Raw genomic sequence first — 22,223 nt, forward strand, 5'->3', positions numbered from 1 at the left:
GCAGTCGAAAGGTAAAGAAAACAGTCTTTTTTCCAAATGACCTTTTGAGATTTTCATCTGTGAATGTCTGCTTTGTGCTCTCCCTTAATGAATTCCGAAGACATTTCTTTTAAGACGGGCAGCATGACATCTCCCTTGAGAATGCTGTTGGTGGGTGTTGCCATTACCCCTGTTCTGATTCCTCATCTCAGAAACCAGAGCACGGATTGAACCCTCCCTGCAATCCCCCACCTGCCACCACCATTAAATGCAGCAGTTTTTCATATGAATAGGACCCAATCAGTCCAGTAAGCTGCCCGGGCCCCCAGGGCTGTTTGTAATATCTGTCCCCAAAGGGGCACCTCAGTGTCCCCTTTATAAGCCATTATGCATCTAATAGCCATCAACCTGAGTGGATGAGATCAGGGCGATCATAATTAATTATAGTGGCTGCCATTCATTGAAGTCCTACAAGGGCACTTTCCATGTGACTGTAATCCCATGGCAAGTTAAGTGTTACTGTCCCCATCTACAGGTTAGGAAAGTGAGGCTTAGAAAGTTGGGTGGCTTGCTTTAAGCCACACAGCTAGTAAAGGGCAGAGCCACGATTGTGTGAGCTCGGGGCTCTTCGGCCCCAGATCCTAGTCTCTTTCCATGACTCGGTATGTCTCTCCCTGAAGCTGATATTGTCAGCCTGTATATAGCATAATGAATTTCATGCGTTTACTACAGGGATGAATAAAAATAGATATTTTAAAACTATCATTTAAATCTCGTACTGGTTTAAATGGCCTTTTATCTGTTTTGTGGGGACTTTTAAATAAAATGAAAACAGCTTACATTTAAATAATTTAAGAGTTGAAGACACAGCCTTGGTCAATACAATGATTCTGTGTCTACAGTTGTGAGACAATTTCCCGCCTGCTTTGGAATCTTTTCTACACTGTCTCTGACATCAGACTTATACTGAAATCCTTCCAGGGGAGGAGAGCTCCCTCCCTCTATTCACAGCCCATTCAACAGCTGGACATGTCTAGGCATTACATGGTTCTGTTTTATTAAGTGGGACCGTAGGAAATTGCAACTTTTTAGGTCAAAATAATCACATATCAGCAATTTCCTAAGTTCAACCTACATGGTGAGGCCAAATTTACTTCTCTGCCCTGTTCACTCATTTGCCCTCAAAGTTGGACCATAAAGGGTTGTGCCTTGCACTTGATGAAGGTCTTTTAACACTGAAATGCCTTGCTTCATAATCCTCTTGTCTTGTCTGATTCTCTTGTTTTCACGAACTGCACTTCAGAGGTCCTGGTCCCTAGGTCCTCTATCACCCGTGACCTTCCTCTGAACATGCTGTAGCCAAGTCAAAAAGCAAAGAGCAGGTATTCCTTCATTCAACAAATGTTTGTTCAGTGTCAGGGACTGTCCCACTCAGTGGAGATACCGGATACCTTTGGGGCATTTGCAACCTACTGGGCAGAAAATAAGCAAAGAATATAATATAATGCAGAATAATATATCACAACACCTGCATGTGATAAGAGCTCTGAAGAAACTAAAGCAAAGCGGGGAAATAGAGAGTCCAGGGGAGGATGGGTGCAGTGGCTCATGCCTGTAACCCCGGCACTTTGGGAGGCCAAGGCAGGAGGATCCCTTGAGGCCAGAAGTTCAAGACCAGCCCGGGCAACAGAGTAAGACCTCATCTCCTAAAAAAAAAAAAAAAAAAAATACACAGTATTTAACCCAGCATGGTGGCATGCACCTGTAGTCCCAGCTACTTAGGAGGCTGAGGCAGGAGGATTGCTTGAGCTCAGGAGTTTGAGGTTGCAGTGAGTTATGATTATTCCCCTGCACTGCAACCTGGGCGATAGAGCAAGACCCCATCTCTGAAAATAAAAAGAGAGAGAGAGAGGGAGTTTGGGGGAAAGGTGGGTAAGGAGAGTTCTTTTCATGGAAGGGTGAAGAAAGGCCTAAGACTTTGAATTGAGCCCCAAATAAATGTGTATGTTAAGTTAGATGAAACAATGTAAATATCCATTGTTTTCAGTGATCAGACTTTCCAAAAATAGAATAGTTAAATAAATATTTCTCTGATACCCAGGATGAAATACCTCCCAGTGAATCCCCAAGACCATGCTTCCAGTATTTTTGAGAAATAAAATAGTGTAACAAAATTATCACCCAGTTTTCTGATATAATCAAACATATCAAAATGCCTCTGTCTCTTAAAATGGCTAGGTAGCATTTCTAAAAAATTGAAATTAATATCCATAGAATTATGAAGAATGAGTACCAAAGTAACATTTCACAGCACAAGTATGTCTCTTCCTATAAAACTGATTCCAGCTAAGCGCCTTATGAGAGATTTGAATTACTACTGAAGTCAATTTCATTTTAATAAAACTCATTTCCGTTTTCTTTCCAGTATATAAAATTGAACTTTATTTTATTTTATTTATTTTTTTTTTTTGAGACAGAGTCTCACTTTGAACTTAATTTTAAATAAAGATTGCCCTGTTTCCCACCATTGATGACAAAAGCCCCTCCCTGATTTGTCTTCCCTTCCTTGGCGAGTGGCTTTTCTCTTCTCCCTTCTCCACTTTAGCTACTTACTGCCAGCCACCGAACACAGCTAAGCGAAAACAGGATTGTTAGATGACTGTCCAAGGCTGCACAGGTCCCCTCCTGGCAAAGCAGGGACAGTCAGTGCTTCTCCGCACTTACCAGGGTCTCGGTCACTGCTGCTGGACTTGGTGTCCCAGTCAGAGAAAGGAGCCAGGCAGCCTGCGCTAGCCCAGTGGGTCAGCCGTGGCCGTGGCCGTGGGCAGGGGGAGTTTCCCGCAGTGGTGGCCGGGCTTGTGGGCTTCTATAGCATCGGTGTCAGTGCACGTCCTTCAGCCCTCCAGGGCAGAGGACCCCTTCCCGAGGGGCCTTCACAAAATGTTCGCCAAAACGACACCAACGTAACATTTACCTTCCTGTGTCTTGTCCAAGGGGCGTGCACATAGACCGGAAGTCGTGAGGGGAAGCACGTCTTGGTTTGCAGGTTTTGTGACTTTAGGGAGATATTCTCGATGCAGGAGGGGCTCCTCCTTGCGGGTTGTGTTGTGCACCTGTCACTTAATCCCAAGCACTGCTGAAATGCTGCCACTCTAACCCCAGTGACAGGGATGCTCTGGTGCTGCGTATTCACTGCGTACCTGGCACTGGCCTGACCCTGGGGCCTGAGCTGACTTGCTTAGCTCTCACCCCCATGCCGTGGGTGTTGTCATTGTCCCGTCACAGATGAAGAACCCAGTGCAGAGCTGGTAAACACCTGTCCACCGCCCCCGGCTGGCAACAGGGTGTGGCGTGCTGTGCGTGCCTGGCAAGGGCGCTCGGCAGGGGGTTTCTTCCCGCTGCAGAAGTCACTAGGAAGGCTGGTGTCACCCCCGGCTTGTCCTCGGGACTATTTGGAGGATCCACTTTCCTGCCAACATCCCCTACGATAGCTGTCATTCTAGAACCAGATAACATGGTATGATCCCTGTGAAATCAGTGGTAAAGCCACCAATTGTGTAAATAGTTTTGTTTTATTATGTTTTATTATTTATTAAAGATCACAAAGTCAGAGAGAAGCTGAAAGCATAAACTTTACTTATTTATTTAGTTATTTTGGTTTGTGTGAATTTTCTTTGTACTTTCTCTTCGCTTTGTTACTGGGTTTAACCAAGAGTTATTTTTACCAACCCAATCTAATAATAAGGTTACAAAGCTAATCAGGCTTCACATTTTCCTAAGCAACCACCACCCCCATATGGTTTCCAGCTTCTCCCATCCACTGTTGTTATGATTATTATTACTATTTTAACCCTTTTGTGAACTGTCCCCATAGGATCTTCTGAAGACAGCCTTGGACTTCCACAAACTGGAAAAGCTGGAGTTCAGTGGCCTCCGAGGGAATGCCCTGAGCCAGCAGGTCCAGAGAATGTACAAGGAATTTCAAGAGATGTACAGGGTCTTCTCAGAGTCCTCCAATGACTGCCTGGACCTCCGAAGCATGGTAGGCTTGGAAGGGCTGAACTGCAAGCTTTGTCCCTTTCCCAGGTGCCTCTTGCCCAGAGGGTTTAGGTAATTACTTGCATTTTTCCTGTGCATTTTCTTTGGCTTTCTGATCCCAGTGGTTTTATCAATCATTCTTTGTGTCAGGAGACATATTAGGGAGAGAGGGCCTTTTCCGACTGCTAACTGCTCTGGGCTAATGACACCCGGGGTTTCAGTGATACCCAGGGTTTCAGAGATTTTGAGGTGGGTATGAGATGACAGTAGGGTCTGGGCCACCCTGTAGCTTCTAAAGTTTTGAGCTAAGTGAAATAAGCCAGGCCCAGAAAGACAAATGCTACATGATTCATTTACACAAGCATCTCAAATAATCAAATTTATAGAAGCAAGAGTAGAGTGGCAACTGCCAGGGGCTGAGGGGAGAGGGCAATGGGCTTTTGGTGAAGGGTACAAAGTTACAGTTGTGCATGATGGATACATTCTAGAGACCTCATGTAAGTCATGGTGACCACAGTTAATGATTACAAGTACATTGTATTGTATACTTGAAATTTGCTAACACGGAAGATCTTAAGTGTTCTCACCATAAAAATAAAAAAGAAAATGGTAACTACGTGAGATGACGGATATGTTTACTTAGCTTGATTATGTTGATCAATGTTCACATATATTATAACATTACATTGTACGCCTTAAATATACACAGCTTTTATTTGTCAATTATACCTTTGCAAAACTGGAAGAAGAAAGTTGTAAGCGTCCAGCAGAGTCAAGCATACCTGGACAGGTTTTTATTAGCAGCCTGGAGAAGGGAGGGTGATGTGAAGTCACAGCCTAGTTTTTCTGATCAGAACCTGGTTCCCGACAGAGTGCTCAGGATGAGGAAAGGAAAAGGGGCCAGTGTGGAGACACAGAATGACATTTCCTGAGAAGGGACTGGAGAGTTACTGGAGAAGGAATTTTAGGAGTATGCTATGGAAAAGGAGAGAGAAATCAGGGCAGGAGTCTGCTTTGAGCAACTTTGGACAGAACTAAAATCAGGGAGATCTTATTGGCCAGACCTAGGATGATAACTGCTTTCTAAACATTCCATTAGTCAAAAGTAGGACTAAGAAGTGGGCTTCAGAGCTAAAAGGCAAGCTGCATACAATGTGTTTGCTACCATATAACAATATGTTTGCTACCATATAACAAAACAAAACAAAACAAAACAAAACAAAAATCCTGTGCACAGGGAAAAACCTACAAAGAAGCATACTACAATGTCGATGTGACTGGGTTGGATAGTAGAAATATATTCTGTTTTCCTACTTTTCTTTGTTTTCTTTTTTCATATGCATATGCATTACTATTTTAAAACAATAATAACAAATAATTCCACAAATTAGAGATCTGAGTTAACAAAGTTTCTCTGAAAATTGCTACATTCTAAGAAGGAAAATACACTTTGGGTTGCCAGATAAACTACAATAGTTTGGACATACTAAAAAAAAAAATTTCACTGTTTATCTGAAATTTAAGTATAACTGGGTACCCTGTATTTTTATTTGCTAAATTTGGCAACCTTAGGCCAATGGTTAGTTCCTGTCTTAACCAATTAAGGTGTATTAAAAAGAAATAGTTTCTATTAGTTTAATCAGCTCACTTTCCTGCTAATAGCTAGATTAGTCTGATTACACTGAAAATATAGGATTTTGACTACTTTCCTAGGAAAGTAGGTGGTAATGTTGGAATAGCCCCATTGTTGGGGCTGTTGCTGCTGAGGTGGTTTTAGGGGTACTGTGAGCTGGTATTGTGGGTGAGAGAGAAGGGGCTTCAGGAAGAGGAAGAAAGAGACACAGAAGGGGCTGAAGGGACACCAACCTCACATTTGATTCTCTTCACCATTCTGCCCAGAGCCCCCATGTAAAAAATGCTGCAATAATGGGGTCACCCTCCACGTGCATTAAAAACTAAGTCATACCATGTTGAATTTTAGAAAATTAAAATAAATAGCCAACTGAAGTGCAGAGTTTAGCAGCGAGGAGCATTGTGGGATTAGCTTTCAGAAAATCATGGTTTTCTTACATACATGTGTTGTCTCCTCAGGACTTTGAAAATGACGTTTCCAAATTTAACCAGAGAGTGGAAGATCTTGACCGAAGACTGGGGACGATTTTTATCCAAGCTTTTGACGACGCGCCCGGTTTGGAGCACGCCTTTAAGGTTTGCACACATAGAGGAGGGGCCACCCTGTCCTGGATACTCCCCCAGCCCGCATCAGAGGACCACAGGGAAACCCTTCCCACTGCGTTGCTCCTGAAAATATTAATTATTCTCATTAATCTGGCAGAGAGGGGCACGAGTGGCCTAGGGCGAGGAAGTGCAGAATTGGGATTCTCGGGCTCTTTACTCATGCTTTTCTGAAAACATAACAATGTAAAACTACCTTTAAAGAGAGTTTCTTCTGTAATGCTCTCCTTAGGCGTCACACCTTTATCTGTGGGGTGACCAGTAGATGTGAGAAAGTCCACTGTAGTCACCACCCTAAAACCACGGCTCTGCAATCCATGGCCAGTGAACCACTGCCGCGAGGTTGGTTCAACCTGCAAGGGAAGGGATGATAGATTTCAGGCGTCAGTGACCAGAATAAGCAGACGCGTGCTCTTACCCTGTCTTGCCCAGATCCTGTAGTACAAAGAGTGTGGGGTGGACCGCTCAGGACGATGAGTAGATAAACGGCGGCACAACTGAGAACGCTGAGTCGTGAAGACCTGGTGGGGCACCATAGGTCTTCCATAAGCTACGAAGAGGCTCATTCTCTAATCAGTGAAAGTTATAAGGAAGTAAATTTTGGTTCAACAGAGGAAAAACATTTCTGTCAAAGCTGTTTGAGATAAAATGGACTTCCTGGACAAGAAGTTAAATTTCCAGGCCAGGCGCGGTGGCTCACGCCTGTAATCGTAGCACTCTGGGAGGCCGAGGCGGGCGGATTGCTCAAGGTTAGGAGTTCAAAACCAGCCTGAGCAAGAGCGAGACCCCATCTCTACTATAAATAGAAAGAAATTAATTGGCCAACTAATATAAATAGAAAAAATTAGCCAGGCATGGTGGTGCATGCTTGTAGTCCCAGCTACTTGGTAGGCTGAGGCGGTAGGATCACTTGAGCCCAGGAGTTTGAGGTTGCTGTGAGCTAGGCTGATACCACGGCACTCACTCTAGCCTGAGCAAGAAAGGGAGACTCTGTCTCAAAAAAAAAAAAAGAAGTTAAATTTCCAGTTACTAAAAATGTCCAAATGTAGGCTCTGTGACTGGCGGGACAATTGTAGAAGGGGCTCCAACTCTGGATGGGTGGATCCATGCTATTCTAGAATCTTGGGTAACCCCAATGTGCCAGGCTTCATTAGCAGTCATCAAGTATACATATGTTACCTTTGATAAATACCTGCTGATGTATATAGGAAGACTTTTGGGATTCACCTCTCCAGTCATTTGAATGAGAAGAAAGGGGCTTACATTATATCTACAAAATGATCCTATATGCCACTAACTGTCATGGCTAGTGGAGACTCTACCACCCCGATAACTTGTGAAGCTGGAACTCCATTCATGTGTTGAGGAAGCCGAGCCTTACCTCTTCTATATCCCTCTGCACCAGGGATTTCAAGGAGTCTTCAAGGGAAGCCTCACATGTATTCTCAAGTAGCCCTGTCTTTGGAATCATTGTGTGTCTTCACTACATGTCTACAGCCTCCCTTGGAAATTTCTTCTGCCCAAGAAGGTGCTTGAAGGAGTCTTACCATTGCTCTTCTGACAGTTCCCACCATGAAAACGTCTGTGTTTGTGCCCAAGGGGATTTCTCTCCGGGTTCCAAAAATTCTAATCCTTGACATTTTATGGTGGAGTAGGGTTCTGGGCAGAAGTAGAGGGAAACCTTTCCAACTTGTTGCCTGGTCTCCGAAGCAGCACTGTTTGTTCCCAGAGTCTCAAATGACTCTCACAAAATCATATTCTTTATATTCTGACCCCAACTCCTCTTCTCCACAGGGCTTCCAACCAGCCCACGGGAGCCATCCAGTCTTCTCTGCCTGCTTTGTTTCTCTCTTTTTTGTCATCTCACCAACAAGAAACCAAAGCCCTTCCTTCTTCCTTCAGCCAAAGCAAAAGCTCCAATCCATATAAGTTCATGCCAAGAAGTTCTCTTTCAGGTTGGAGCCAGAGAGATCACCTGACTCTGGATCTCCTGTCACTGCTGTCAGATGGTCCAACCACTAGGTGTGCCCTCGGTGGACATGAACAGACAGACACATCCAGGTCAAAGACCTGGAGTCAGAGGATGCAGGCTGGCTGCAGTGTCACTTGGTGCATACGCCTGTACCCTCCCAACAGGGGGTAGAAACCTGCTGTGGAGACCTCCACAGCACTCAGTGGAGACCTGCTGTCTGTGCCTCCTTTAAGCCACAGCTACATTCCACCCCAGAGATCTGGATGATCATTTTGTGGGGAAAAGGGAGGTTCTAGAGCCTTCAATGGAAGGCTGTTAGCACGTTTAGAGAGTCTTTGGAGTGCCCTGGAGTCATTAAAGAAACTTAGTCAAACTGTTGGACCTAGAAAACATCTTAATAGGACCTATATGTGGCTCTTCTCTGCCCTGGGCAATTCACCATGACTTCCCCGAAGACCCAGGACTTCTCAGAGCCATCTAAGCCATTTAAGTCTACCTCGGTCCATGCCAATAGCCCCTGGAGCTTGCTACTTCTCCAGGCTTTTAATGTCATGAAGCAAAATGGCCCAATGTGAAATAAGGTGGTAGAAGAAAAAGCATAAGGTCTTAGACAAATGGGGTCCATTTGTCTTCCAGTTTTAGGATATGTGACTATCACTTTACATTGTGTCTCTTGTACTTAAAGCAAGGGTTGCAAACTTTTTTCTTCAAAAGGCCAGATAATAAATATTTTAGACTATGGGCACATATGTTCTCTATCATAGATTCTTCTTCTTTTTTTTTTTTTTTTAAAAAAAGACCTCTTTTTGAAAATGTAAAAGCTGTGCACTGAGGCCATGGGGCCAGGTGTGGCCAGGTTTAGACATCCACTGCTGTACTCTGTCAACCCCTGACTTGAAACACAAGGTGGAGATGAGAAGTTACAATGGAAGGCAAGTTCAGATGCAGTGTACTGGTACATTCTAATATGACTGGAGTCCTGGATGGCCTAGTCTCACGGCAGCATCACAATCAAAGAAACACAACCCAGGAACCAAAATGTAATTAAAAGAATTTCACGGCTCAAGTCTGCTGCTCCAGGAAACAGCACCAAGGGTGTGGAGCAGTTTAATGCACAGGAGAACATCTTCAGCCTATCCCCAGCACCACTGCCATCCTCAGGGCAGCTGCTCCCTGAAACGTTCTCTTACTCCCACTCTCAAATTTCAGCCCTCCAAATTCTCCCCGACAGCCAGCCGACTTGGCTTCTTCTTTCATTTTCCATCATCACCTTCCTTCTGTTTTAGGTTTTTATTATGTAGCTCAACTTAACCTTTCTACCATCTTAGTTTTCTCTTTGTTTTACTCTTTGTCCAGCTGTTTGCAACAAAAGAGAGCTGGTAGGTAGCCCAGTAGTCAGGAGTCCTTCTTTGGAAGCAGAAGAGAGGGGAAAGATTATGAGTATCCACATATTAATGATCACCTGTCCAGCCCTCTCTGTTACATTGGCTGGCATACAAAATAAAAACCAGGAAACAGGATTTATGTAACCATGGAAAGATGTAATCTGTGGCTTTTTTCTCTCTTATCTCCACTCTCTCTATAGCTGCTGGACATAGCAGGAAACCTCCTCGAAAGACCACTGGTCGCAAGGGATGCATCTGATAAGTACCTGGTCCTCCTCCGAATGTTCAGCAAAGACCTGGATGCGGTGAGAATGATCTACAGTCAGCATGTCCAGGAGGAGGCAGAACTTGGTAGGCTGCTTGCCGGGGATTTTGATGGGGAAGCTCTGTTACTGGGAGGAAGCAATTCACCCATACTATGTTTGTTAAATGTCCATCTACGGATCTGTGACATCCTCCAAGAAGAGCAAGCACAACCTTCTTGCTTGACATTCCAGACCATCTTGGGTGACTGCAGAGTTCACTGAACCGTGCATTTCCCTGTGTCTGGGGCTGAGAGTGGCAGGCTGACCGAGAGTGGTGCAGTCTTGACCACCCCTGGTCAGTTGAGACCTCGGCATAATGTATGAGTTGACCCTTGATCACTGTTGCCACACTGACTAATCGTCAACATACCTCAATTCCACAGCAGATTTTCACATTGAAGAGAAAGTTCCTTATCCCTTCAATGCCATAGCAACCGGGCTTCTGGTGGGAGGAGCCCCAGGAGCCTGCCAAGAGCAGTACCGAGCCACGGTGTGATGTCTCCGTTTTTATTACAATGCTCAGATGCCCTGACTTATTTGTTTGAAAGTCAAAACACAAGTTCATTTAAGTTTTAGAAACATTTTTTTGAGTCCTTGCTGTATGCAAGGCATGCTTGTGTGCACTGTATACAGTGTCAGGTAGGGGTAAAGAATAAAATAATTAATCCTAAAAGGTGGTTGTTCGTAGAATGCGAGTAGTACCGGACTTGAGTTACAAGGAAAGGTAACAAAACAAGATGCATGTGGCTGGGAGAGTCGAGCCTGTGTTTATGGAGAAGATGGTCTTGATCCGAGCCCCAAAAGTTGGGAGACTGACAGGAAAGGAGGGGATGCAAAGGCCCCCAAAGCAAAGACATGAGAGGATGTGGAGATGTGGGTCGGGACTGCCCGCAGGGAAACAAGGAGCGCTGAGGGACATCAAGTCAGCCATGGAGTTCGGGGTCAGCTTGTGAAGTGCTCTCAGGCCATGTTCAGGAATTTGGACTTCATTATTTAGGCAAGGGGAAATTATCAAATGTTTTTAAGTAGCTGAGTCACAGGACCACTATGCTTATAAATGGATTTCAGGGTGACGTCATTAGGAATTGCTAACACCTAGGAAGTCATTCCCAGAAGATCTGTCATCAGCTCAGCTTTTTGTGGGACTATCCTCATGACTTCTTCTTTTTTTCTGATTTTTTTTTCCTTTTTCTTTTTTTCCTTTTGTTTTTTCCTTTGAGACAGGGTCTTACTCTGTCACCCAGGCTGGAGGGCAGTGGTGCAATCATAGCTCACAGCAACCTTGAACTCCTAGGTTCAAGCGATCCTCCCGCCTCAGCATCTCAAGCAGTTAGGACTTCAGGCATGTGCCACCATGTCCAGCTATATTTTTTTAATTTTTTGTAGATAGAGGGTCTTGCTATGTTGCCCAGGATGGTCTCAAATTCCTGGCTTCAAGGAATCCTCCTACCTCAGCCTCCCAAAGTGCTGGGATTATTAGGTGTGAGCCACAGTGCTGACCCTCCATCCTCATGACTTCTTACAATCAAATAAGGAGTTTGAAAATTTTGATGCCTTCAGAAGCTAAATTGGTTTTCTACTGCTTCTTAACAAATGGCCACAACCTTAGTACCTTATAATGACATCCATCTTTCAGCTCACAGTTCTGTAGGCCCTTAGTCCTACGTGGTGCATTGGGTTCTCCACTCAGAGTATCCCAAGGCTAAAATCAAGGTGTCGGCCAGGCTGACTTTGCATCTGGGGGTTCTGGGGCAAAGCGCTGTCCTGTCCAGTTCCTTGTGATGGGAGCAGTGTGGTCTCCATCTCCTGCTGGCTGTCAGCCAGGGCCACAGTCAGCAACTAGAAGCCACCTGCATTGCTTGCCACAGAGCCACCTCCATCTTCAAGCAACCGGCAGCACATCACATCCTCTCATGCCTCAGATCTCCGCCTTCCTCTTCTTCCACCAGCTGGAGAAGACTTTCTGCTTTTAAAGGGCTCACCTGATTAGGTCAGGCCCACCCAGGACCCTCTCCCTTCTGCCACAAGGCATAACGCGACCACAGGAGTGAGATCCCATCGTGTCCACAGCCACACCCACATGACAGCGAGGGAGGATTACGCATGGGAGGGGGGTCCTTGGGGGTCATCTTAGAATTTGCCTATCACAGGGGACAAGCAGAAAATGAAAATAATGGACCTGGGCTGAGCACGTGACATGGGGGAACGGTAGAGCCCATGGTGGGTAACAGGAAGTGGCCACCCTTGAGCTCCAGCTGCTAGTTGCAAATGCCAGCTGATTGTTGCCAATCTTCTCATTTTACTAGAGAAGCTCAAAACTGAGATTTTTTTTTTAAATGAAATCTCACATTTGTTAAATCTTGACAACTGATTATAAGTAAATGAACCCAATGTATGAACCACAGTAAGAATACCTGGGCTGCACTCACTGCAGCCAAGTGCTCCATAATCTACATGGCTTTTTGTTTGTTTGTTTGTTTGTTTGTTTGTTTTTGAGACAGAGTCTCATTTTGTTGCTCAGGCTAGAGTGAATGCCATATCGTCAGCCTAGCTCACAACAACCTCAAACTCCTGGGCTCAAGTGATTCTCCTGCCTCAGCCTCTCAAGTAGCTAGTACTACAGGCATGCACCACCATGCCCAGCTAAATTTTTTTTGTATATATTTTTAGTTGGTCAATTAGTTTCTTTCTATTTTTAGTAGAGACAGGGTCTCACTCAGGCTGGTTTCGAACTCCTGACCTTGAGCGATCCACCTGCCTCGGCCTCCCAGAGTGCTAGGATTACAGGCGTGAGCCTCCGCGCCTGGCCACATGGCTTTCTTATTCATAGCCTCATGGAATTCTCATAGGAACCCTGGAAGTTAAATCAGCAAGAAAGATATATTGTTCCATTTTATAGAAGAGAAAACTGAGGCCCAGAGAGAGTAAGTTGCCTGTATAATAAGGCAGCGTTTCTCAATTCTGACTGTACAATTAGAATCATCTGGCAAGCTTTTAAAAATACCCCTGACTGGGCCCTGCCACGCTCATCACATCAGAATAGCTCAGCCAGGGGGCCCAGGTCCCCTGTCTCTGTTTGTGTTTTTCTCGGGGCCACTCTTCTGTTCTCTTTGACAGAACTGCCCAGGAATTCCTCACTGTGAACCTGGGGTGCCTTTAGTTGGGAGGTAGACGAGACACAAGGGGAGAGCGTGGCAGGGGGCGTCCCCAGGGTGCAGAGGGCAGGGACTCTCGCCTGGCCTCAGCCTGGCTGTGCCGTGTCCGCAGGCTTCCCCCCGGTGCACAAGAACATGCCGGCCGTGGCCGGGGGCCTCCGCTGGACACAGGAGCTGCGGCAGCGCATCCAGGGTCCCTTCGGCAGCTTCAGCCGCGTCACACACCCGTGAGTATCTCTCCCCGACAGGCAGGTCTGGTTTAGGCTGCTGTCCCTGCCCTGGATCCTGCAGCTCACTTGCCCCGGGCGTGAAAATCGTCTTCATTTCCGTCCACTTCCAGGAGGGGGCCAGACACCTCCGGGCCTGGCAGGACACAGGCCGGCTCCTGTGGCTCCATGGAATGCGTTTCTGGAGGAAGATGAGTCAGGGATGTCAAGCTCTGTGGGGTTCTTCACACGGCTCCCCCTCACATAAAGTCTCTTTGCTGCCGAGGCCACTGGAAAATAACAAAGCCCAGTGTTTCCCGGAGTACGATGTGAGGACCCTGTGTGTGTGTGTGTGTGTGTGTGTGTGTGTGTGTGTGTGTGTGTGTGTTAGGACCACTCTGGGCCCTTGTTAAAGGCACAGGTTCTGGGGCCTCACTGTCACCTGCTGAATCTGAACCTGGGCTGTGAATCTGCTTCTTCCACAAGATCTCCCTGTGGTTCCGATGGTGACCAGCTTTGAAAACCACTGGCATTCTGCACAACTGAGTCCAGAAACCGAGAGAGAGTTAGAGAATTCTCAGCTGCTCAGAGTGAGTGAGAAGAGCTGCTCGCAGTGTCTGTTTAGGATGCCGCCTAAGAAAGGGCAATCATTCTCTGACTCCTCTTTCTAAAAGACTTAGCTCGTTGAAAACACCCAGATTTGGAAAACACAACAGAAACAAAAGAATTGGAGTCTGGCCATTGGAATCACAGGCTTTTTGGAGCTAGGAAAGACCTTAGAGACCCTCTGGCCCAGGTGGGAAGTCTAAACAGCGCCAGAGGCCAGGCAGGTGCATGGGGCAGTGGGCAGTGCTGCCAGACAGCAGGATGGGGTCTGGGGTGGCTGCTCCTGCCCCCCCCCCCACGCCAGTGTGGCCAAGCAGAAAAGCAGACTCAACATTAGGAATCTCTTGACTCTTAGAGAGAAGCTGGAAATCTGGATTTTAAATTTTGCATCCAACTTTAAAATGACCAAGGATTCCATTTTTTCTCAAACTCTGCACATACCTGACAAAGCATGCCTATGGATCAGGTCTCCCCGCTGAGTGATCCATTTGCAGCATCTGCTCTGGTCTGGGCAAGCTCTTTACTTTGCAGATGAAGAATCCGAGGCAGAGAGAAGTGAGGTGCCTTGTCTAAGGTGCTAGACACAGCCAAGGAAAGAACTGGAAGGTGTGTCTGGGGCTCAGGGCTCCTGGCCCAGAGCTCTTCCGAGGGGCCCCCAGCCATGGGAAGTGTGGCCAGGAGTAGAGCCAAGCCCCTCCTGCATCTCAGTCATGCCCCCAAGGCAGAAGAGAGAAGATAAGTGAGCGGAGTGGGGCGAGGAGACGGGCCAGCTTCTAGGAATGTGGGCCGCAGTAGCTGTCTTAGGTCTGGCTCCCAGGAAACAGACTGAGCAGGAGCAGGACTTCATGGAGATGCTCTCAGGAAGGGCACTGATGAGGAGCGAGAGGATGGAGACTGGGCAGGGGGAGAAGTTGAGCTGCGGGGCTGCAGATACTTGCAACAGCGGCCTCAGCCGATCTTCCAGGAGCTCTGGCCCTTCAGACCTGCCGGGCCTTGGACCCCACATCAGCTAGCTGGATGTGGGCTTTTCCAGGGAGGGGCGTGACCTTGGGCAAGGTGGCCGTCTGTGGCCGAGGCTGTTCCCAGACAGGGAGGCAGCTGGCTTTAGCAGCAGCCAGCACTCCTGGTGTGAGGGGGCAGGTGCAGGAGGAGCTCGGGCATTGGTTACGAGTGATTGGTCCCAAGAGGGGGTCCCGTTGCCACACCACAGCCACCTCTACAGTTCCCATGAAAATTCCCATTTGTTTTTAAAACGAATTCAAGTTTGTTTTTACTCTATAATATGTATTTATTGGTTATTACAAATGTTTTCGATTTTCTACTATGAAGCGAAAGGGAAGCTACAGGGCGTTTCGCTGCACCCATCCCTGTGACTTCCTTGACCCACAGGGTGACATGCCCCATGCGAGAAGCCGTGCTCTGCTCTGGCCCCATTCTTTCCCAGATACTGAGATCTGGGGGACTGTGGGGCTTGTGGCAATCCCACAGCTTGTGAGGAGAGAGCACCCATCGGTCTGAAGCACTTTCCACATCTTGCTGCCTCGCAGACGCATCTGCTCATTCATCACAAAGGGAACTGAGCTAAGCGACTGGGGAAGAAAATGCCAGCAAATCCAGCGCTTTCTCTGCAGGCGTGAGGGCTTTCGCGCAAAGCTCCAGGGAGCTGGTGAAGAAAGCCTGTGTTGGTTTAAAGAGCAAATGGATTTTAAAGAATCTTTGCAATAAGCTGCCTCATTTTGCTAGCAGGACAAACAAAAACAGACCTCCACACAGTTAGTGTGAGGGTTTCTGAAAATGAAAGATACTTCGCCTATTTTCCCAGGAGCTGGACTCTCATTTAGTGTTGGAGCAAGTGTCAAAGCCAGGAGAAACAGCTGTGGGTAGCAGTGCCTCGGGCCAGACTCTGCTCACGGTCCTCTGCGGTCCTCAGCATTCCTGAGGAAGTCTCTGAGTGTGTGTGTGAGCATATGTGTGTTTGCATGTATGTGTATGTGCATTGCATGTGCACACATTTGGGGGGTGAGAGGTGGTGGAAGGGACTCTCATATAAATGCGTCAAGGACTGGAGGAGTGGAGGTGTTTCTGATCATGTATCCTAGATGGAGTTCAGAGAAGGAAAAGTATCTTTATATGTGTGTGTGTATGTATATATATATATATATATATATATATACACATTGATATATATTTGTATACATATGTATGTATATAATGTTATATACAGTCATGCATCTCTTAAGACAGAGATATGTTCTGAGAAATGCATCGAAGGCAGTTTCATTGTGTTGCTATCATAGAGTACACTTATTCAAACCTAGATGATGTAGCCTACTGCACACCTAGGCTACATGGTACAGCCTATTGCTCCTAGGCTGTGCAGCTTGTGATTGTGCTGAATACTGGAGGTGATGGTCATGGTGCTATGATGGCTATGACGTCACTAGGCGATAGAGTTGTTCAGCTGCATTGCAATCTGATGGGACCACCATCATATACATGGTCCTTTGATTGCGCCATCATTATATGGAACATGACTCTACATAAAATAATAGTTTTTTTCTTAATTAAATACAGAAAATTATATTATCCAGAATTTTTCTTTAATATTTCAAATTCCCTTTTATCCTGATCTTTGAAGGACCTCATTTACCTTTGGTGTGCAGCTAGTGAGGGGGTTGGTGGAGCCATACAAAGGTAACGAGATCTGTCACCTGTGGGGCCGCCTGCATTTTTAGGAAGTGCAGATGACCTCTAGTGGCCAGACGAGGATGTTCGGGAAGAGGAATGCAGGCTCTTGCAGGTGCATTAAGAAACCAGCCCAAGAAGCTATTCACTCCCTTTGTTATAGGTTGCGCTTTGTTCCTCAGATAATTATTTTGATTTCTTCTAATTCCATGTCATTCTTTTCTTTTGTGTGGACAGTTGCATGGAGTCTGCTGAAGGAAGGCGAATGATACAAAAATATGAAGATATGCTCTCATTGCTGGAAAAGTAAGCAGCTTCTGGGTTGTACTGTTCTGCAAATTGCATAGCCTCCACGATGCCTTTTGCAGTTCTGAGTTTGTGCAGCTTCCTCAGTGGCTCTGAAATGTCAATATGTGCTTCATACTGTAACCATGGTATTTGTCAGTACGGTATTTCTGGGTTGCAAACACAAGGTCTCTGGGGAATGCAGCTCTATTCTAGAAACACATACTATCCCAATAATAGTTTTGCTGGGTGTATGAGCTAGGAGAAATGGGGTGCTAGTCATGGCACTCCAATATCGGAGTCATGGGAAATTGTATTGGCTGTTCACTAAGCAGAAAGCAGCAGTTCATGCTGCACAATGAGAACATAAGTTTTAAAAATACTTCCTGTATTCTTTTATGGAGAAATTATAAGAATGAAAATTTTATATGCGCTTATAGTTTCTCTTGCTTCCAAGCTGAGACTTTTGGGGGCTCAGGGTCTAGAAATAGCCGTGGGCTTGCCTTCTCCATCTGCCGTTTGCTTTCTGTCCTGATTCAGGAGAGGATAGTGAACATTATGGTTGTGCTTATGACTATGCCTAGCATTGCTTTACGCAAATCAGTTGGTGGCACCTCCACTTGCCAGGTACACCCCATGTTCCACCCCTTTTTCCTTCCATATAGCTTCAAGTCTATCAACTCCTTATTTTCTCCACCACCACCATCTTCACAAGAACCCGGAACCCCTCTGGTCCGAGCTGCCATGGCAGCTTCCTAATAGGCCTCCCTGCCCCCAGGTCTGGGCCCCTTAGTGCTCACACCGTCACCAAGCCAATAACGCCACTGCTCCCCTGTTGCCATCTGGGAGTCCTTTCTGCCATCCCTCTCATCTCCTTAGTGTGACATGGAAAGCCCACCTTGAGGTGGCCTTTGCCTCCCTCTTGCCACTCCAGCCACAGACACTATCTGTGGTCACTGCCCCCAGCGCGTCATGCTGTTTCTCTCCTCTACCCTTTGTCATGCCCTCGCTTCTGCCAGGAGTGCTCCCTCCCCCTTCACCACCCACGCTCTGCCCATCCTTGAGACTCAGTCAGGCACCACACCATCACCTCGCTTATGACACCTCCCCTGACAGTCTCCTTGTCGTCTTCCACCCCCCTCACCTCGCCATTACATGGCTAGTGCCCTGTACATTTCTTTAAGATTGCACTTGCTGCATTGTTTCACGACGATCTGCCTGTCTGAGATCCCCACCATCAGCCACCTTTGCCATGAGATACTTATTCATCTTTTTGTCCCCCGAGCCCAGCACATGGTAGGTGCTCAGTCAGTGTATAATGACCAAATGGTCAGTGACCATGCACGAGCTGCGTGAAGATTATATTAGTGTGAGAGTGAGTCTTCCCCGGTCACTTCTTCCAACATCTACTGAGAATAATCAGGACTTCCTTTATGCCCCCAAAGGACCCCATGGAGTCTCTCCTTCTACTGTCCTCTGGTTTAAGCTAGGCCACCTTTAGAAATTTGTAGTTACCTGCCAGAGCTGCCACGGCCTGGCCAGGTCACTGACAAATAGCTTCTTCGGTTCATGTTATAGAGCATGACTAGGCACTGGGGGTTTGGGAGGGTGCTTATAAGGCGGCTGTTGTCTTTGATCCTCGCAGGTATGAGACAAGACTTTATGAGGAATGGTGTCAGACGGTATCAGAAAAGTCGCAGTACAATCTTTCCCAACCCCTGCTGAAACGAGACCCAGAGACAAGGCAGATCACTGTCAACTTTAACCCACAGGTCAGTCAGGTGGTAGTAACTGCCTTTTGGGTTCCTGAAGAGTTTATTTTAACTCTTCTGACTTTAAAAGCACAAAAGCTGTTTATAAGAATATGCAAAAGCTGTTCCAAAGAAATTTGCACCCTGGATTTATCTTGGCTGGTGAATCCTGGGATATAGTGTTTGCTTAAGTTGTCCATAGCTACATTTTTCTCTAGGGTTGTGCAACTTACTTGCTTTGATTTTGCAGAACAGGAAGTATTGCAAAATATCACTGACCATTTAGTGCCAAACATAGCCCAGTGGCCCTTCCTTGAATACTCACTACCTGTGAAGGCCATTTACTCAACACCAGAGGGCCAACCAAGTACATGTAAGACTTGGCTCCTGCTCTCAAGAAACCCACAGCCAGGTGGGAGCCAGAACCTCAATGTGCAAAATTCTATCTTTATTAGATAGCGTTTGATAAACCCAACAGGAGTAGCTTTGGAAATAAGACTCTAGATTAGTGGTTCTCAACTGGGAGTGATTTTATCCCCCTGAAAACACGCTTGTTCATAAACTGGGAAGGACTGCCAAAGGCATCTAGTGGGCAGACATCACAGGTGTTGCTAAACTTCTTGCAATGCACAGGACAGTGCCCCACAACAGTTACTTATCCAAAACGGTCAATAGTGCCGAGATTGAGAAGCTCTGCTCTAGATGGTCAGAAAGGCGGAAGATCAGCGTAGACTGTGGCAGCCAAGGAAAGCTTAGTACTGAAGAAAATGATAAGCAAAGGTTAGTCCATATCAGAAAAAAATATCACTCAGTTTTTTAAAAAATATATTGGCCACATTGAGGTAAGGACAGTCACCTACTTCTGCCTTGATGGCATGTTCTCCAGGGATGCATTGTAGATAGAACTGAAAACCAAGCCAATGGCGTAAAATTGCAGTTTAACTAGAGCAAGAGTTCCCTCCCCCTGGAATGTAAGTCAACAAAAGAAGTTAGAAAATTTATTCCTTTACAAGGAATTGCAAGACATGAGTCTGTTGTTTAACTCACTTAACTCCTTGAGGCAATTTTATGAGCATTTGCTGTGAGCAATATGGAATATCGAATGCCCAAAAAAGATGAATGTCTGGATTATCAACTAGGCCATGGCCTACATGTTATAATATAGTAGCAAGTTCTTGGAATGAGACCATCCTTGGTCCAGTACTGAAGATGGGCCATCCTCTACAGACTCCAAGGACAAGGACTCCACCTGCTCCAGTATGTAGCACATGTAGGTACTTTATAGCTGTTTGTAGATGATAGAAGGGAAAGAGAGAGAAAAGAAGGAAAGGGTGAGAGAGGGTAAATACCTAAACAATAATGTGAGTTGAGGGGGGACAATTACAAGCATAACAAGTCAAACAAGAGCCACAGTCACCCCTTGACATACAACTTCAAGCGATGTGGCCATAGCTGAGCTATTAAGAATGAACAGTAACCCACTTATCCACCTAGTGGGACAAGAGCAGAGATGGGCCCCTCTGGGGACAGGATAAGAATTAGATAGGTTAATTTTTTAATTTATGTAAATTATTTTAAAAGCCCTATAGTTGGACCTCTAAATTATTTTATAGTTTTATCAGTCTGCATTTCATTGATTCTAGGATGTACTTTTTTTTTTTTACATATTTAAGTCTTTGAAATTGGCATGTTTGTAATAGATCACATTCTTTCTTCTTTAGTTAAACACAAAATAATAGTGAATCATACAATTAATGACGTCTTAGATTGGGTAAAATATGGTATAAATAATGCTACAATAAACATCCTTACTTACCACTGCATCCATTCTTGATTATCTCTTTAAGATAGTGCCTAGAAATGGAATTTCTGGGATAAAGGGTATTCACATCCTGAAACTTTTCATGTATATTATCAACTTGTTCTTCAGAAAGATAGAACTCAGTAATTTTCCTGCAAACAAGACATTACATTTCTTCAAAGAGTTTCTAGCCTATTGAACTAAAAAATGTATATCTCAATGTTTTTTTAATTTGCATTTATTTGATTACAAGTAAAGTTGAACTTTGTCACACGTTCATTGGTTGCTGATATTTCTTCTTCTATGCGTTGCTTGTTCATGTCCTTTGTCTATTTTCTAGCAAAAGTACCCTCTTTTCCCTTAAATTTGTTAGTATATTCAGAAAATATTTGTCAGATATTAAGAAATTGGCTTCAAATATTTTTGCCAGTTTAAGTTGACCATTTTATTATGTGTATGATATTTTACACACAAAAACTTTTATGCTTTACTTTGTGGTTTTGTATTTGGAATGGCCTTCTCTACCTCCATTATTATATCAATAGCCAAGCATATTTTATTTATTTATATGTATTTTTCATTTATTTAAGTAGATTTAGGAGATACAAGTAGTTTTTTGTTACATGGATACATTGAATAGTGGTGAAGTCAGGGCTTTTAGTGTACACAAATAGTATACATTTTACCTGATAGGTGATTTTTGTTCCCTTAACCTCCTCACAACTCCCCCCTTCTGAGTTCCAAAGTCCATTGTCCCACTCTGTGTGACTCATATACCCATTGTTTAGCTCCCACTTACAAGTGAATACATGTGGTATTTGTTTTTCCATTCCCCAGTTCCACCCAAGTTGCTGTGAAAAACATTATTTCATTCTTTTTCATAGCTGGGTAAGTACTCCATGGTGTATATATACCACATTTTCCTTATCCATTTATGAATTGATCAACACTTAGGTTGATTCCATATTTTTGCAATTGTGAATTGTGCTGCGATAAACATATGAGTACATGTGTCTTTTTTATAAAATGACTTATTTTCCTTTGGGTAGATACCCGGTATTGGAATTGCTGGATCGAATGGTAGGTCTACTTTTAGTTCTTTGAGGAATCTCCATACTGTTTTCTGCAGAGATTGCACTAATTTATATTTCTGCCAACTGTATGTAAACATGCTGTTTTCACTGCATCTACACCAACATCTATTGTGTTTTGACTTTTTAATAATGGCTGCTCTGACAGCGATAAGGTGTTATCTCATTGTGGTTTTAATTTGCATTTCCCTGATGATTAGTGATGTTGAGAATTTTTCCGTATGTTTGTTGGCCATTTGTATATCTCCTTTTGAAAAATGTCTGTTCATGTGTTTGTCTCACTTTTTAATGCGGTTATTTAGTTTTTTCTTGCTGATTTGTTTGAGTTCCTTGTAGATTCTGGATATTAGTCCTTTGTCAGATGTATAGTTTGTGAATATTTTCCCCAAGTCTGTATGTTTTCTGTTTACTGTTGATTATTTCTTTTGCTGTGCAGAAGCTTTTTAGTTTACTTAAGTCCCATTTGTTTATATTTGGTTTTGTTGTATTTGCTTTTGGCCTTAGTCATAAATTCTTTTTCTAGACCAGGTTCCTTAAACTATGGCCCGTGGGCCACATGCGGGTGTTTTTGCCCGTTTGTTTTTTTACTTCAAAATAAGATATGTGCAGTGTGCATAGGAATTTGTTCATATTTTTTTAAAAACTATAGTCCAGCCCTCCAGTGGTCTGAGGGACAGTGAACTGGCCCCCTGTTTAGAAAGTTTGAGGAACCCTGGTCTAGACCAATGT

General features: G+C 44.9%; 1 protein-coding gene across 1 annotated transcript in view; it reads left to right on the forward strand.

The window, feature by feature from the left end:
• DNAH9 (dynein axonemal heavy chain 9) overlaps nt 1-22,223 on the forward strand; it is a 312,997-nt gene that overhangs the window by 20,287 nt on the left and 270,487 nt on the right. Inside the window, exons 7-12 of the mRNA XM_020280809.2 lie at nt 3,854-4,021; nt 6,109-6,225; nt 9,810-9,960; nt 13,182-13,296; nt 16,804-16,872; nt 18,497-18,623. Of these exons, the coding sequence (XP_020136398.2) occupies nt 3,854-4,021; nt 6,109-6,225; nt 9,810-9,960; nt 13,182-13,296; nt 16,804-16,872; nt 18,497-18,623 (747 nt within the window). The remainder of the gene's footprint in view (nt 1-3,853; nt 4,022-6,108; nt 6,226-9,809; nt 9,961-13,181; nt 13,297-16,803; nt 16,873-18,496; nt 18,624-22,223) is intronic.

This window comes from Microcebus murinus, chromosome 18 (assembly GCF_040939455.1).
Source record: "Microcebus murinus isolate Inina chromosome 18, M.murinus_Inina_mat1.0, whole genome shotgun sequence".
Lineage (NCBI taxonomy): Eukaryota > Metazoa > Chordata > Mammalia > Primates > Cheirogaleidae > Microcebus > Microcebus murinus.